The following is a 14,438-nucleotide window of genomic DNA, read 5'->3' on the forward strand; positions in this document are numbered from 1 at the left end:
TCACCCACTCACTCACCAATTCACTCACCCACTCACTCACCAGTTCACTAACTCACCAATTTACTCACCCACTCAGTCACCAATTCACTCACCCACTCACGCACCAATTCACTCACCCACTCACTCACCAGTTCACTAACTCACCAATTTACTCACCCACTCAGTCACCAATTCACTCACCAATTCACTCACCCACTCACGCACACATTCACTCACCCACTCACTCACCAATTCACTCACTCACCAATTCACTCACCCACTCACTCATCAGTTCACTCACCCACTCACGCACCAATTCACTCACCCACTCACTCACCCACTCACTCACCCACTCACCCACTCACTCACCAATTCACTCACCCACTCACTCACCCACTCACGCACCAATTCACTCACCCACTCACTCACCCACTCACTCACCAATTCACTCACCCACTCACGCACACATTCACACACCAACTCACTCACCAATTCACTCACTCACCAATTCACTCACCCACTCACTCACCAGTTCACTCACTCACCAATTTACTCACCCACTCACCAATTTCACTCACCCACTCACTCACCAATTCACTCGCGCACTCACTCACCAATTCACTCACCCACTCACCAATTCACTCACCACTCACTCACCAATTCACTCACCCACTCACTCACCAATTCACTCACCAACTCAGTCACCAATTCACTCGCCCACTCACTCACCAATTCACTCACTCACCCACTCACTCACCAATTCACTCACCCACTCACGCACACATTCACTCACCCACTCACTCACCAATTCACTCACCCACTCACTCACCAGTTCACTAACTCACCAATTTACTCACCCACTCAGTCACCAATTCACTCACCCACTCACGCACCAATTCACTCACCCACTCACTCACCAGTTCACTAACTCACCAATTTACTCACCCACTCAGTCACCAATTCACTCACCCACTCACTCACCAATTCACTCACCCACTCACCAATTCACTCACTCACCAATTCACTCACCCACTCACTCACCAGTTCACTCACTCAACAATTTACTCACCCACTCACCAATTTCACTCACCCACTCACTCACCAATTCACTCGCGCACTCACTCACCAATTCACTCACCCACTCACCAATTCACTCACCACTCACTCACCAATTCACTCACCCACTCACTCAGCAATTCACTCACCAACTCAGTCACCAATTCACTCGCCCACTCACTCACCAATTCACTCACCCACTCACTCTGCAATTCACTCACCCACTCATGCACTAATTCACTCACCCACTCACTCACCAATTCACTCACCCACTCACTCACCAATTCACTCACTCACCAATTCACTCACCCACTCACTCACCAGTTCACTCACTCACCAATTTCACTCACACACTCACTCACCAATTCACTCACCCACTCACTCACTCACCAATTCACTCACCCACTCACCAATTCACTCACCACTCACTCACCAATTCACTCACCCACTCACTCACCAATTCACTCACCCACTCAGTCAACAATTCACTCGCCCCCTCACTCACCAATTCACTCACCCACTCACTCACCAATTCACTCACCCACTCACCCACTCACCCACCCAGTCACCCACTCACCCACCCACTCAGCCACTCACTCACCCACCCACCCACCCACTCACCCACCCACTCACCCACTCACTCACTCACCCACCCACTCACCCACCCACTCACCCACTCACCCACTCACTCACCCACTCACTCACCCACCCACTCACCCACTCACCCACCCACCCCCCCACCCACCCACCCACCCCCCCACCCACCCACTCACTCACCCACCCACCCACTCACCCACCCACTCACCCACTCACCCACCCACTCACCCACCCACTCACCCACTCACTCACTCACCCACTGACTCACTGACCTCCTCAATCACCCACCCACTCACCCACCCACCCCCCCACCCACCCACCCACTCACCCACCCACCCACTCACCCACCCACCCCGCCACCCACCCACCCACCCCCCCACCCACTCACTCACCCACCCACCCACTCACCCACCCTCTCACCCACTCACCCACCCACTCACCCACTCACTCACCCACCCACTCACCCCCCCATCCACCTACCCACCCACCCCTCCCACCCCCCCACCCCCCCACCCCCCCTCCCCTCCCCCTGTAGGGGACGAGGCAGGCCTCTGCCAACCCCCCACGGTCTACGCCAACTGCTCGTCGCTGGCGAGCGGAGAGCTGGGGACGGCGTGCGAGAGGAGCTGTGGGAACCTTCACCTGCCCTGCGTCAGTGGGGAGGGTGGGGAGAGTGGGGGGGTAGTGGGGAGAGGGGGTAGTGGGGGGGTAGTGGGGAGGGGGGAGAGAGGGGGAGGAGCCACGTTGTCGTGTCTCTGTGTCGTTCGTTGAGAGGCCCTACGCCACCCGGCCACACACTCACACACACACCCACTCAATCACACAATCACACACACTCAGTCACACTCACACACACACTCAGTCACACACTCACACACTCAGTCACTCACCCACTCACTCACACACTCAGTCACACACACACTCACTCACACCCATTCACTCACACACTCACACACTCAGTCACTCACTCATCCACCTACTCACTCACCCACTCACTCACTCACCCACACACTCACTCACTCACACACTCGCTCACTCACTCACACGCTCAGTCACTCACCCACTCACTCACTCACACACTCATCCACCTACTCACCCACTCACTCACTCATCCACCTACTCACTCACCCACTCACTCACTCACCCACCTACTCACTCACCCACCCACTCACACACACACTCATCCACCTACTCACTCACCCACCCACTCACTCACTCACCCACCCACTCACTCACCCACCCACTAACTCACCCACCCACTCACCCACCCACTAACTCACCCACTCACCCACCCACTAACTCACCCACCCACTAACTCACCCACCCACTAACTCACCCACCCACTCACCCACCCACTATCCCACCCACCCACTCACCCACCCACTAACTCACCCACCCACCCACTAACTCACCCACTCACACCCTCACCACCACCGTAGTGATGACGATGATGACGACGGTGATGACGTGAGCAGCATCGCAAGCCTGGGCTTGACAACCTCACCCCCCTCCCCCCCATCCCTCCCCCCACCCCTCCCCCCACCCCTCCCCCCACCCCCCAGCTCGCCACGCTGTGCCAGTCTGGCTGCGTGTGTGGACCCGGCCTGGTGCGGAGTGACGGTGGTGACGGTGGTGACGGTGGCCGGGCGGTGCCGCCCTGCGTGACGCCCCAGCGCTGCCCGTGCCGTCACGACGGCCGCCTCTACGGACGCGGAGACAACGTCACTGTGGACTGTAACACCTGGTGAGGTCACGTGACACACGTCACGTGACACACGTGTCACACGTCACTGTGGACTGTAACACCTGGTGAGGTCACATGACACACGTGACACACGTGTCACACGTCACTGTGGACTGTAACACCTGGTGAGGTCACGTGTCGCACGTCACGTGACACACGTGACACACGTGTCACTGTGGACTGTAACACCTGGTGAGGTCACGTGACACACGTGACACACGTGGCACACGTCACTGTGGACTGTAACACCTGGTGAGGTCACGTGACACACGTGACACACGTGGCACACGTCACTGTGGACTGTAACACCTGGTGAGGTCACGTGACACACGTGACACACGTGGCACACGTCACTGTGGACTGTAACACCTGGTGAGGTCACGTGACACACGTCACGTGACACTTCACACGTCACGTCACACGTCACGTCACACACACACACACGCACACACACGCACACACACACGCACACACACACACTCACACACTTACACACACAACAACAACCGCCATTCGCCACTAAGTGGCGGTGACGTCACCACGACGCTTGTGCCAGGCCATGTGCACCCTGAGGCCACGTGAAGTGTCGAACAGCCGCTGGCAGGAGGTCACGGGGCAGACCCAGGTGCCACGGGTCGACTGACTGAGATGACTGGCTGATGCACCACCTGTGCCCCCTACTGTGCCAACCTGCTGTGCTTCAGCCACCCGGTGCTCCGCTAATTGTTCTGAGCGTCGCTCCTCCGGCCTCCGTTGTTGTTGGAGGGCGACTACCTCCAACTGCCCAGTAGCGTTCTTCACGAGCCTCCTCCACAGAGGCCGATCTTGATACCGCTGGTACCAGTCATCGGCAAGTCCACTCAGCTCCACGTCCTCCTGCACCACGTGACTCCATCTCTTCTCTAGCCCGTGCCGCGCCCGCTTAGCCCCCTCAATCCGGACGAACAAAAGCTGTTTCGGCATGCGGTGGCTGGGCATGCGGGCTACATGACCCAGCCATCGCAGCCTTGCCCGCCGGAGGAGCTCACCGATGGGACCTTGCCCAGATCTTTCAAGGATTTTTGAGCTCCTCACACAATCCAGTCTGGTTAAACCCAGGATGGATCGTAGGTAGGTCAGCCTAAATGTTTCTAACCGTCAAAGATGTTCCTTTAGGGGGGTCCACGTTTCGCAAGCATAGAGATGGGAGGGAATGACCGTGGCCGAGAAGACCTGAAGCTTAGGGCGGAGCGACAGACCAGGTAGCTTCCACACAGCATTACGCAACCGATAAAAAGATATTGCCGCTCGACTGATTCGGAGTGAGACCTCTGCTGTTAAACTGGAGCCGGTCATAAGCACACTGCCCAGGTATGAGAAACTCTCCACTCTCTCCACAACTGCCCCATCACCGATTGTGAGTTGTGGGGGTGGAGTGTCCGATGGTACAAAATACCCAGGCAGGTGCTTAGTTTTGGTGGGGCTGATGGTAAGGCCCCACCTCTTAGTGGCACGCTCCAGTCTCAGCAGCAGCGTCTCCAACTCCTCCTCTGAATGAGCAGCTATTACCAAATCATCAGCATACATAACATGGTTGAGCAATAGGGAGCCATCCCTTGACCGCACCCGGGCATCGATCAGCCTCCCATTATATCTGTACCATATGGAGATTCCCCCGGTACAGCTATTGAAGGCTTCACGAACTACGTGGTCAAAATAGATGTTAAATGATGTGGGAGCCAGAGGACATCCCTGTCGCACCCCAAGGTGTACAGGGAATGGCCCTGACTCCCGGCCACGTAGTTTTACCCGGGCCCGCTCACCATCATGAAGGTCCTTAATGATCGTGAGCAGAGGGTCAGGTACTCCAAAAGCACGAAGAACGACCCAGAGCCCAGGCCTACTGATGGTATCATAGGCCTTGACCAGGTCAATAAAGCAGAGATGTAGGTCTTGTTGGAATTCCCTACACCTCTGCTGTAGCAGACGGACAGAAAATATGGCATCTGTGCAGGACCGCCCTATCCTGAAATCGCTTTGGGGCTCTGCCCCTGTAGTTGTTACAGTCTGTGCGGTCCCCCTTCTTAAAAAGGGGGACCACCAGGGCATCCTTCCAATCCTGCGGAACCCGTCCAGTGGTCCAGACTGTTGTTATGATGTCATATAGGGCAGTCTGTGCACAAACGCCACCCTCCCTCAGCATTTCGCTTGGGAGGTCATCTCTGCCCGCTGCCTTTCCTGGACTCAGACTCCGGATCGCCTTCAGTACTTCCTCAACAGATGGCACCTCAACCAGCTACTCACAGGGGGTGACTTCTTCCAATATTTGAGGCACCGCAGCCTCAGCAGGGTCATCCTCACTTTGTGCCACGATGTTTTCCTGGCTGAGGAATTTTCCCTCCCCCAGGACCTCACAGAAATGCGCAGCAAATCTGCAAACCTGTTCCTGGGGGTCAGAGATTGAATCACCGTTTTTTCCCCTAATGATGATAATAGGTGTGGCGCTGCAGGTTACTTTTTTGATGGAGTTAAATAGAGATTTGTGATCATGGGCCACTGAGGCAGACTCCATCTCCTCAGCAACCCGCGACCACCACCCATCCTTGCAGCGCCTCACGGCTCTCCGAACCTCCGAGCGAAGGCTGCAGTAAGCCTCCTCATTCTCTGACGTGGGATTCTGTAGCCGATGGCAGTGGGCCTGTCGCTTTTTCTCAACCATCCTGAACACCTCCTCTGTCAGCCAGGGTCTCTGGGGAGGTCTGGACCGCGTACCCAAAGCAGCCATTGCAGCTGCATGAGTCACAGTCCTAAACCTCGCCCATTTACCCTCGACATCAGGAGGAGTCGGGGACGATGCCAATCTCAGCCGCAAGCGATGATGAAATTCTCGCTTGAAACTTTCATCAGATAACTGAGACCAGGCCACTTTAGGTCGGAATGGGGTCCCGGGTGTACACCCACCACCGGAGTGGAAGAATGGCAGGCGCATCTTACAGATGACTAGTCGATGGTCAGAGGGCAGATCAGCTCCACGGTAGGTCCTGGTGTCAAGGACATGGGCTCGCATCCGCTGGTCCGTCACTATGTAGTCCAGCAGATGTTCTTGCTTGGACCCGGCATGCATCCATGATGTTGTGTGGATGCGCCGATGCCGGAACAGCGTGTTGGTAATTACAAGCCCATGGGCTGCACAAAAATCTAGCATCCTCCTACCGTTGTTATTGAGCTGATCTGGCCCATGCCCTCCAATCACTCCAGACCAGGTGCCAGTATCATGACCAACTCGGGCATTGAAGTCACCCAACATGATGACTCTATCCCGAGGGGCTACTTTAGCCAGCACCTGTGACAGGAGGTCATAGAAGGCATCTGACTCATCGGCTTTGCCTGCATCCCTCCACGGATGTTCATCTTCGGTGGGGGCATAAGTAACCACGACCACCATTCCTCGCCTCCGGTTGATGGGAAGGCGAGCCCAAAGTAGCCTGGGGCTTACAGCTTCCCACACCTCACCGCCACGCTCCCACGCCCCCTTCATTCTTTTGTTCAAAAGAAGACCCACACCCTGTTGTTTGGCAGTCTGCTGCCCCGAGTAGAGGACTGTCCACCCCTCATGGTGGCAGGAGCCAGAGCCGGTCCACCGGACCTCCTGAATGCCGCATAGATCCAGGCGGTACCGGTCCAGCTCCCGACAGAGGAGTGGCAGCCTCTCCTCCGCAGTGAGCGTTCGAACATTCCACGTGGCCACCCGTAGTGGCTTTTCGCACACACCCACACACACACACACCCACACACACACTCACACACACACTCACACACACACACCCACACACACACTCACACACACACACACCACCACACTCACACTTCCCCCCTTACGACTCCGCCCCCTCCCCCGCCCCCCACCCCCCAGCACGTGCGGTGTGGGCGGGGCGTGGAGCTGCTCCCGAGAGCCGTGCCCCGGCACGTGCAGCACCTACGGCGACGCCCACTTCGTCACCTTCGACGGCAAGAGATTCGTCTTCGACGGGAAGTGTCATTATGGCGTCGTGCAGGTAGGGGGGGCAGGGGGGAGGGGGGGCAGGTAGGGGGGGGCAGGGGGGCAGGTAGGGGGGGGCAGGCAGGGGGGGGCAGGCAGGGGGGGGGCAGGCAGGGGGGGGGCAGGGGGGGGCAGGGGGGGGCAGGGGGGGAGGGGTCGTGCCGGGCTCTCTCCACTGCTGGGTCGGGCCCCAGCCGAGCACCCATCGCCCAGACACCGATCACTCACCCAGACAGGCACTCATCACTACACACTGATCAATACACACTGATCGCTACACACTGATCAATACACATTGATCACTACACACTGATCACTACCCACTGATCACTACCCACTGATCACTACACACTGATCACTCACCCAGTCAGGCACTCATCACTACACACTGATCACTACACACTGATCACTACCCACTGATCACTACCCACTGATCACTACTCACTGATCACTCACCCAGTCAGGCACTCATCACTACACACTGATCACTACACACTGATCACTACACACTGATCACTACCCCTTGATCAATACCCACTGATCACTACCCACTGATCACTCACCCAGCCAGGCACTCATCACTACCCACTGATCACTACACACTGATCACTCTTCACTACCCACTGATCACTTACCACTGATCACTACCCACTGATCACTACCCAGTCAGACACTGATCACTACACAGTCAGACACTGATCACTACCCAGTCAGTCACTGATCACTATCCAGTCAGACACTCATCACTACCCAGCCAGACACTGATCACCACCCAGACACTGATCACTACCCAGTCAGACACTCATCACTACACAGTCACTGATCACTACCCAGACACTGATCACTACCCAGACACTGATCACTACCCAGTCAGTCACTGATCACTACCCAGTCACTGATCACTACCCAGACACTGATCACTACCCAGGCACTCATCACTACCCAGTTACTGATCACTACCCAGACACTGATCACTACCCACGCACTGATCACTACCCAGGCACTGATCACTACCCAGGCACTGATCACTACCCATTCAGACACTGATCACTACCCAGTCACTGATCACTACCCAGTCACTGATCACTACCCAGGCACTGATCACTACCCAGTCACTGATCACTACCCAGGCACTGATCACTACCCAGGCACTGATCACTACCCAGGCACTGATCACTACCCACGCACTGATCACTACCCAGACACTGATCACTACCCACGCACTGATCACTACCCAGTCACTGATCACTACCCAGACACTGATCACTACCCACGCACTGATCACTACCCAGGCACTGATCAGTACCCACGCACTGATCACTACCCAGCCAGACACTGATCACTACCCAGTCACTGATCACTATCCAGTCACTGATCACTACCCAGACACTGATCACTACCCACATACTGATAACTACCCAGTCACTGATCACTACCCAGACACTGATCACTACCCAGACACTGATCACTACCCACGCACTGATCACTACCCAGTCACTGATCACTACCCAGACACTGATCACTACCCAGTCACTGATCACTACCCAGACACTGATCACTACCCAGACACTGATCACTACCCACTGATCACTACCCAGCCAGACACTGATCACGACCCAGTCACTGATCACTACCCAGTCACTGATCACGACCCAGGCACTGATCACTACCCAGACACTGATCACTACCCAGACACTGATCACTACCCACGCACTGATCACTACCCAGACACTGATCACTACCCAGACACTGATCACTACCCAGTTACTGATCACTACCCAGGCACTGATCACGACCCAGGCACTGATCACACAGCATCTGAACACCCGGCCACTGATCACACAGACAGCCACTGATCAACACCGAACCACTGATCACCCGGCCACTGATCACCAGCCACCTCAACCGATCATCACCCCACCCACCGATCACCACCAACCTGTTGATGATGATGATGATTCTGCTGATGATGATTCTCCTGTTGATGATTCTCCTGTTGATGATGATTCTCCTGTTGATGATGATGATTCTGTGGATGATGATGATTCTGCTGATGATGATTCTCCTGTTGATGATGATTCTCCTGTTGATGATGATGATTCTGCTGATGATGATTTTCCTGTTGATGATGATTCTCCTGTTGATGATGATGATTCTGCTGATGATGATGATTCTGCTGATGATTTTTCTGCTGCTGATGATGATTCTGCTGCTGCTGATGATTCTGCTGATGATGATTTTCCTGTTGATGATGATTCTCCTGTTGATGATGATGATTCTGCTGATGATGATTCTCCTGTTGATGATGATTCTCCTGTTGATGATGATGATTCTGCTGCTGATGATAATTCTGCTGCTGATGATTTTCCTGTTGATGATGATTCTACTGCTGCTACTGGGCCGCTGCCGGTCGCGTTCGTTCACGTGACCCCCTCACCCCCCCCCTCACCCCCCCCCTCACCCCCCCCCTCACCCCCCCCCTCACCCCCCCCCTCACCCCCCCCCTCACCCCCCCCCTCACCCCCCCCCTCACCCCCCCCCCTCACCCCCCCCCTCACCCCCCCCCTCACCCCCCCCCTCACCCCCCCCCTCACCCCCCCCCTCACCCCCCCCCTCACCCCCCCCCTCACCCCCCCCCCTCACCCCCCCCCCCCCCGGACACAGGACTACTGCGCTAACCAGGAGGGCAGCTTCCAGATCATCACGGACAACGAGGAGTGTGGCACGGCGGGTACAGCGTGCTCCAAGTCTGTGCGCTTCTTCATCAAGGTGGGCACAGCGCCCGCCCCCACGCCCTCAACCACGCCCCCCAGGCCCTTGACCACGCCCCTCCCACGCCCTCAACCACGCCCCCCAGGCCTTTGACCACGCCCTCAACCACGCCCTCAACCACGCCCTCAACCACGCCTCCCAGGCCCTTGACCACGCCCCAACCACGCCCCCAACCACGCCCCTCCCACGCCCTCAACCCCCCCCCCCACGCTCTCGACCACGCCCCCCAGGCCCTTGACCACGCCCCTCCTACGCCCCCTCCCACGCTCCTCCACGCCCTCCACCACGACCCCGTCCGTGCGTGTCTGTCCGTGCGTGCGTGTCTGTCCGTGCGTGGGTGTCTGTCCGTGCGTGGGTGTCTGTCCGTGCGTGGGTGTCTGTCCGTGCGTGGGTGTCTGTCCGTGCGTGGGTGTCTGTCCGTGCGTGGGTGTCTGTCCGTGCGTGGGTGTCTGTCCGTGCGTGGGTGTCTGTCCGTGCGTGGGTGTCTGTCCGTGCGTGGGTGTCTGTCCGTGCGTGCGTGGGTGTCTGTCCGTGCGTGCGTGCATGTGAGTGCGTGCGTGCATGTCTGTGCGTGCATGCGTGTCTGTCTGTGCGTGTCTGTCCGTGCGTGTCTGTCCGTGTGTGTCTGTGCGTGCGTGTGTGTCTGTGCGTACGTGCGTGTCTGTGCGTCTGTGCGTGCGTGCATGTCCGTGCGTGCGTGCGTGTCTGTCCGTGCGTGTCTGTGCGTGTGTGTCTGTCCGTGCGTGTCTGTGCGTGCGTGTCTGTGCGTCCGTGCGTGTCTGTCCGTGTGTGTCTGTCCGTGCGTGTCTGTGCGTCCGTGCGTGTCTGTCCGTGTGTGTCTGTCCGTGCGTGTCTGTGCGTGTGTGTCTGTCCGTGCGTGTCTGTGCGTGTGTGTCTGTCCGTGTGTGTCTGTGCGTGCGTGTCCGTGTCTATGTGTGTCTGTGCGTGCGTCATCTGCTTCTGACCCGGCGCCCCGCACCTCCCCGCCCCAGGCCTACGACGTGGAGGTTCTCATGGCGGACGGGGAGGTGACGGTGGTGGCGCTGGGCGGCGGCCTCCCTCCCGGCGTCGACTCGCTGAGCGTCCACTCGGTGGGGCTCTACCGCATCGTGCAGGCCGCCATCGGGGTCATGGTCATGTGGGACCGGCGCACGAGCATCTTCGTCAAGCTCGACTCCAAGTACAAGGTCAGCGTCGCTGTGGTGGTGGTGGTGGTGAAGGTGGTGGTGGTGGTTGTGGTGGTGATGGTGGTGGTGATGGTGGTGGTGGTGGAGATGGTGGTGGTAGTGGTGGTGGTGAAGGTGGTGGTGATAGTGGTGATAGTGGTGGTGGTGGTGATGGTGGTGGTGGATGAGATGATGATGGCGAAGATGGTGCAGATGGTGGTGGTGGTGGTGGAGATGGTGGTGGTGGTGGTGGTGGAGATGATGGTGGTGGTGGTGGAGATGGTGGTGGTGGAGATGGTGATGGTGAACGTGGTGGACATGATGGTGAAGATGGTGGAGATGGTGGTGGAGATGGTGGTTGTGGTGGTGGTGGAGGTGGTGGTGGAGGTGGTGGTTGTGGTGGTGGTGGAGGTGGTGGTGGTGGTGGAGGTGGTGGTGGAGATGGTGGTGGAGGAGATGATGATGGCGAAGATGGTGCAGATCGTGGTGATGGTGGTGATGGTGGTGATGGTGGTGACGGTGGTGGAGATGGTGGAGATGGTGGTGGTGGTTGTGGAGGTGTCGGTGGTGGTGGTGGTGGTGGAGGTGGAGGTGGTGGTGGAGACAGTGGTGATTGTGATGCTCCTAACAATCACGACCATCACCGCCACCACGACCATCAAACACCACCACTACCATCACCACGACTTTCACCACCACCACGACCACCACCACCTCCACCACCGCCACTACCACCACCACCATCACCACCGCCATGACCATCACCACGACCATCACCATCACCGCCACCACCACCATCACCACCACCGCCACTACCACCACCACCACCGCCACCACCGCCATGACCATCACCACGACCATCACCGCCACCACCACTACCACAAAGCTTCCACCGTGCCGGCTCCGTCTCTCCGATCTGTAACACCCCCCACCACCACCACCACCCCCCCCCACCACCCCCCCACCCCCCCACCCCCCACCACCCCCCACCACCACCACCCCCCCACCACAGGGCAAGGTTTGCGGCCTCTGCGGCAACTTCAACGGCGACGTCCGCGACGACTTCACGACGCGCGACGGCTCGGTCGTGACGAGCGCCGCCGACTTCGGCAACGGCTGGCGGAGCCGCGAGGCTTGCGCCGCCGTGGGGGGCCAGGCGCAGCCGTGCGCCGCCAACCCCTACCGCCTCGCCTGGGCGCAGCGCAGGTGCAGCGTGCTGCAGGGCGACGTCTTCAGCGACTGCCACAACCACGTAGGCGAAGCAGCCTGCTCCAAGCCCTCGGGGGGGCCGCGAACGTAACACGGAAGCCTCGCGCCTGTCTCTAAGCCCTCAGCCATGAACCTCAGCCTCAGCCTGAACCTCACCCCTGAACCTCACCCTGACCCTGAACCTCACCCTGTCTCTAACCCTCAGCCTGAACCTCACCCCTGACCCTGAACCTCACCCTGTCTCTAAGCCCTCAGCCCGAACCTCACCCTCAGCCTGAACCTCACCCCTGACCCTGAACCTCACCCTGTCTCTAAGCCCTCAGCCTGAACCTCATCCTCAGCCTGAACCTCACCCCTGACCCTGAACCTCACCCTGTCTCTAAGCCCTCAGCCTGAACCTCATCCTCAGCCTGAACCTCACCCTGACCCTGAACCTCACCCTGTCTCTAAGCCCTCAGCCTGAACCTCACCCTCAGCCTGAACCTCACCCCTGACCCTGAACCTCACCCTGTCTCTAAGCCCTCAGCCTGAACCTCATCCTCAGCCTGAACCTCACCCTGACCCTGAACCTCACCCTGTCTCTAAGCCCTCAGCCTGAACCTCACCCTCAGCCTGAACCTCACCCTGACCCTGAACCTCACCCTGACCCTGAACCTCACCCTGTCTCTAAGCCCTCAGCCTGAACCTCACCCTCAGCCTGAACCTCACCCCTGACCCTAAACCTCACCCTGTCTCTAACCCTCAGCCTGAACCTCACCCTCAGCCTGAACCTCACCCCTGACCCTGAACCTCACCCTGTCTCTAAGCCCTCAGCCTGAACCTCAGCCTCAGCCTGAACCTCACCCCTGAACCTCACCCTGACCCTGAACCTCACCCTGTCTCTAAGCCCTCAGCCTGAACCTCACCCTCAGCCTGAACCTCACCCCTGAACCTCACCCTGACCCTGAACCTCACCCTGTCTCTAAGCCCTCAGCCCGAACCTCACCCTCAGCCTGAACCTCACCCTGAACCTCACCCTGACCCTGAACCTCACCCTGTCTCTAACCCTCAGCCTGAACCTCACCCTCAGCCTGAACCTCACCCCTGAACCTCACCCTGACCCTGAACCTCACCCTGTCTCTAACCCTCAGCCTGAACCTCACCCTCAGCCTGAACCTCACCCCTGAACCTCACCCTGACCCTGAACCTCACCCTGTCTCTACCCCTTAGCCTGAACCTCACCCTCAGCCTGAACCTCACCCCTGAACCTCACCCCTGACCCTCAGCCTCAGCCTGAACCTCACCCCTGAACCTCATCCTCACCCTGAACCTCACCCTCACCCTGAACCTCACCCTCACCTTCAACCAGTCTCTACCCCTCACCCAGCCTCTAATCCTCACCCTGAACCTCACCCTGACCCTCACCCAGTCTCTAACCCAGTCTCTAACCCTCACCCTGTCTCTCACCCTCAACCTGAACCTCACCCTGTCTCTAACCCAGTCTCTAACCCCTAAGCCTGAACCTCACCCCTGAACCTCACCCTCACCCTGAACCTCACCCTGTCTCTCACCCTGTCTCTAAGCCCTCAGCCTCAACCTCACCCTGAACCTCACCCTGAACCTCACCCTCAGCCAGTCTCTACCCCTCACCCAGTCTCTAACCCTCACCCAGTCTCTACCCCTCACCCTGAACCTCACCCAGTCTCTACCCCTCACCCAGCCTCTCACCCTCAGCCAGTCTCTACCCCTCACCCAGTCTCTACCCCTCACCCAGCCTCTCACCCTCACCCTGACCCTCACCCTCACCCAGCCTCTACCCCTCACCCTGACCCTCACCCAGCCTCTACCCCTCACCCAGTCTCTCACCCTGACCCTTACCCTCACCCTCACCCAGTCTCTACCCCTCACCCAGTCTCTA

At 58.1% G+C, this 14,438-nt stretch overlaps 1 protein-coding gene across 1 annotated transcript in view; it reads left to right on the forward strand.

The window, feature by feature from the left end:
* The window catches only part of LOC116958557 (uncharacterized), a 183,495-nt gene that overhangs the window by 69,339 nt on the left and 99,718 nt on the right, over positions 1 to 14,438 (forward strand). Inside the window, exons 8-13 of the mRNA XM_076057101.1 lie at positions 2,168 to 2,283; positions 3,195 to 3,376; positions 7,269 to 7,410; positions 10,059 to 10,163; positions 11,159 to 11,353; positions 12,345 to 12,584. Of these exons, the coding sequence (XP_075913216.1) occupies positions 2,168 to 2,283; positions 3,195 to 3,376; positions 7,269 to 7,410; positions 10,059 to 10,163; positions 11,159 to 11,353; positions 12,345 to 12,584 (980 nt within the window). The remainder of the gene's footprint in view (positions 1 to 2,167; positions 2,284 to 3,194; positions 3,377 to 7,268; positions 7,411 to 10,058; positions 10,164 to 11,158; positions 11,354 to 12,344; positions 12,585 to 14,438) is intronic.

This window comes from Petromyzon marinus, chromosome 79, assembly GCF_048934315.1.
Source record: "Petromyzon marinus isolate PM22_M1 ecotype Great Lakes invasive population chromosome 79, UKy_Petmar_22M1.pri1.0, whole genome shotgun sequence".
Taxonomy (NCBI): Eukaryota; Metazoa; Chordata; class Hyperoartia; order Petromyzontiformes; family Petromyzontidae; genus Petromyzon; species Petromyzon marinus.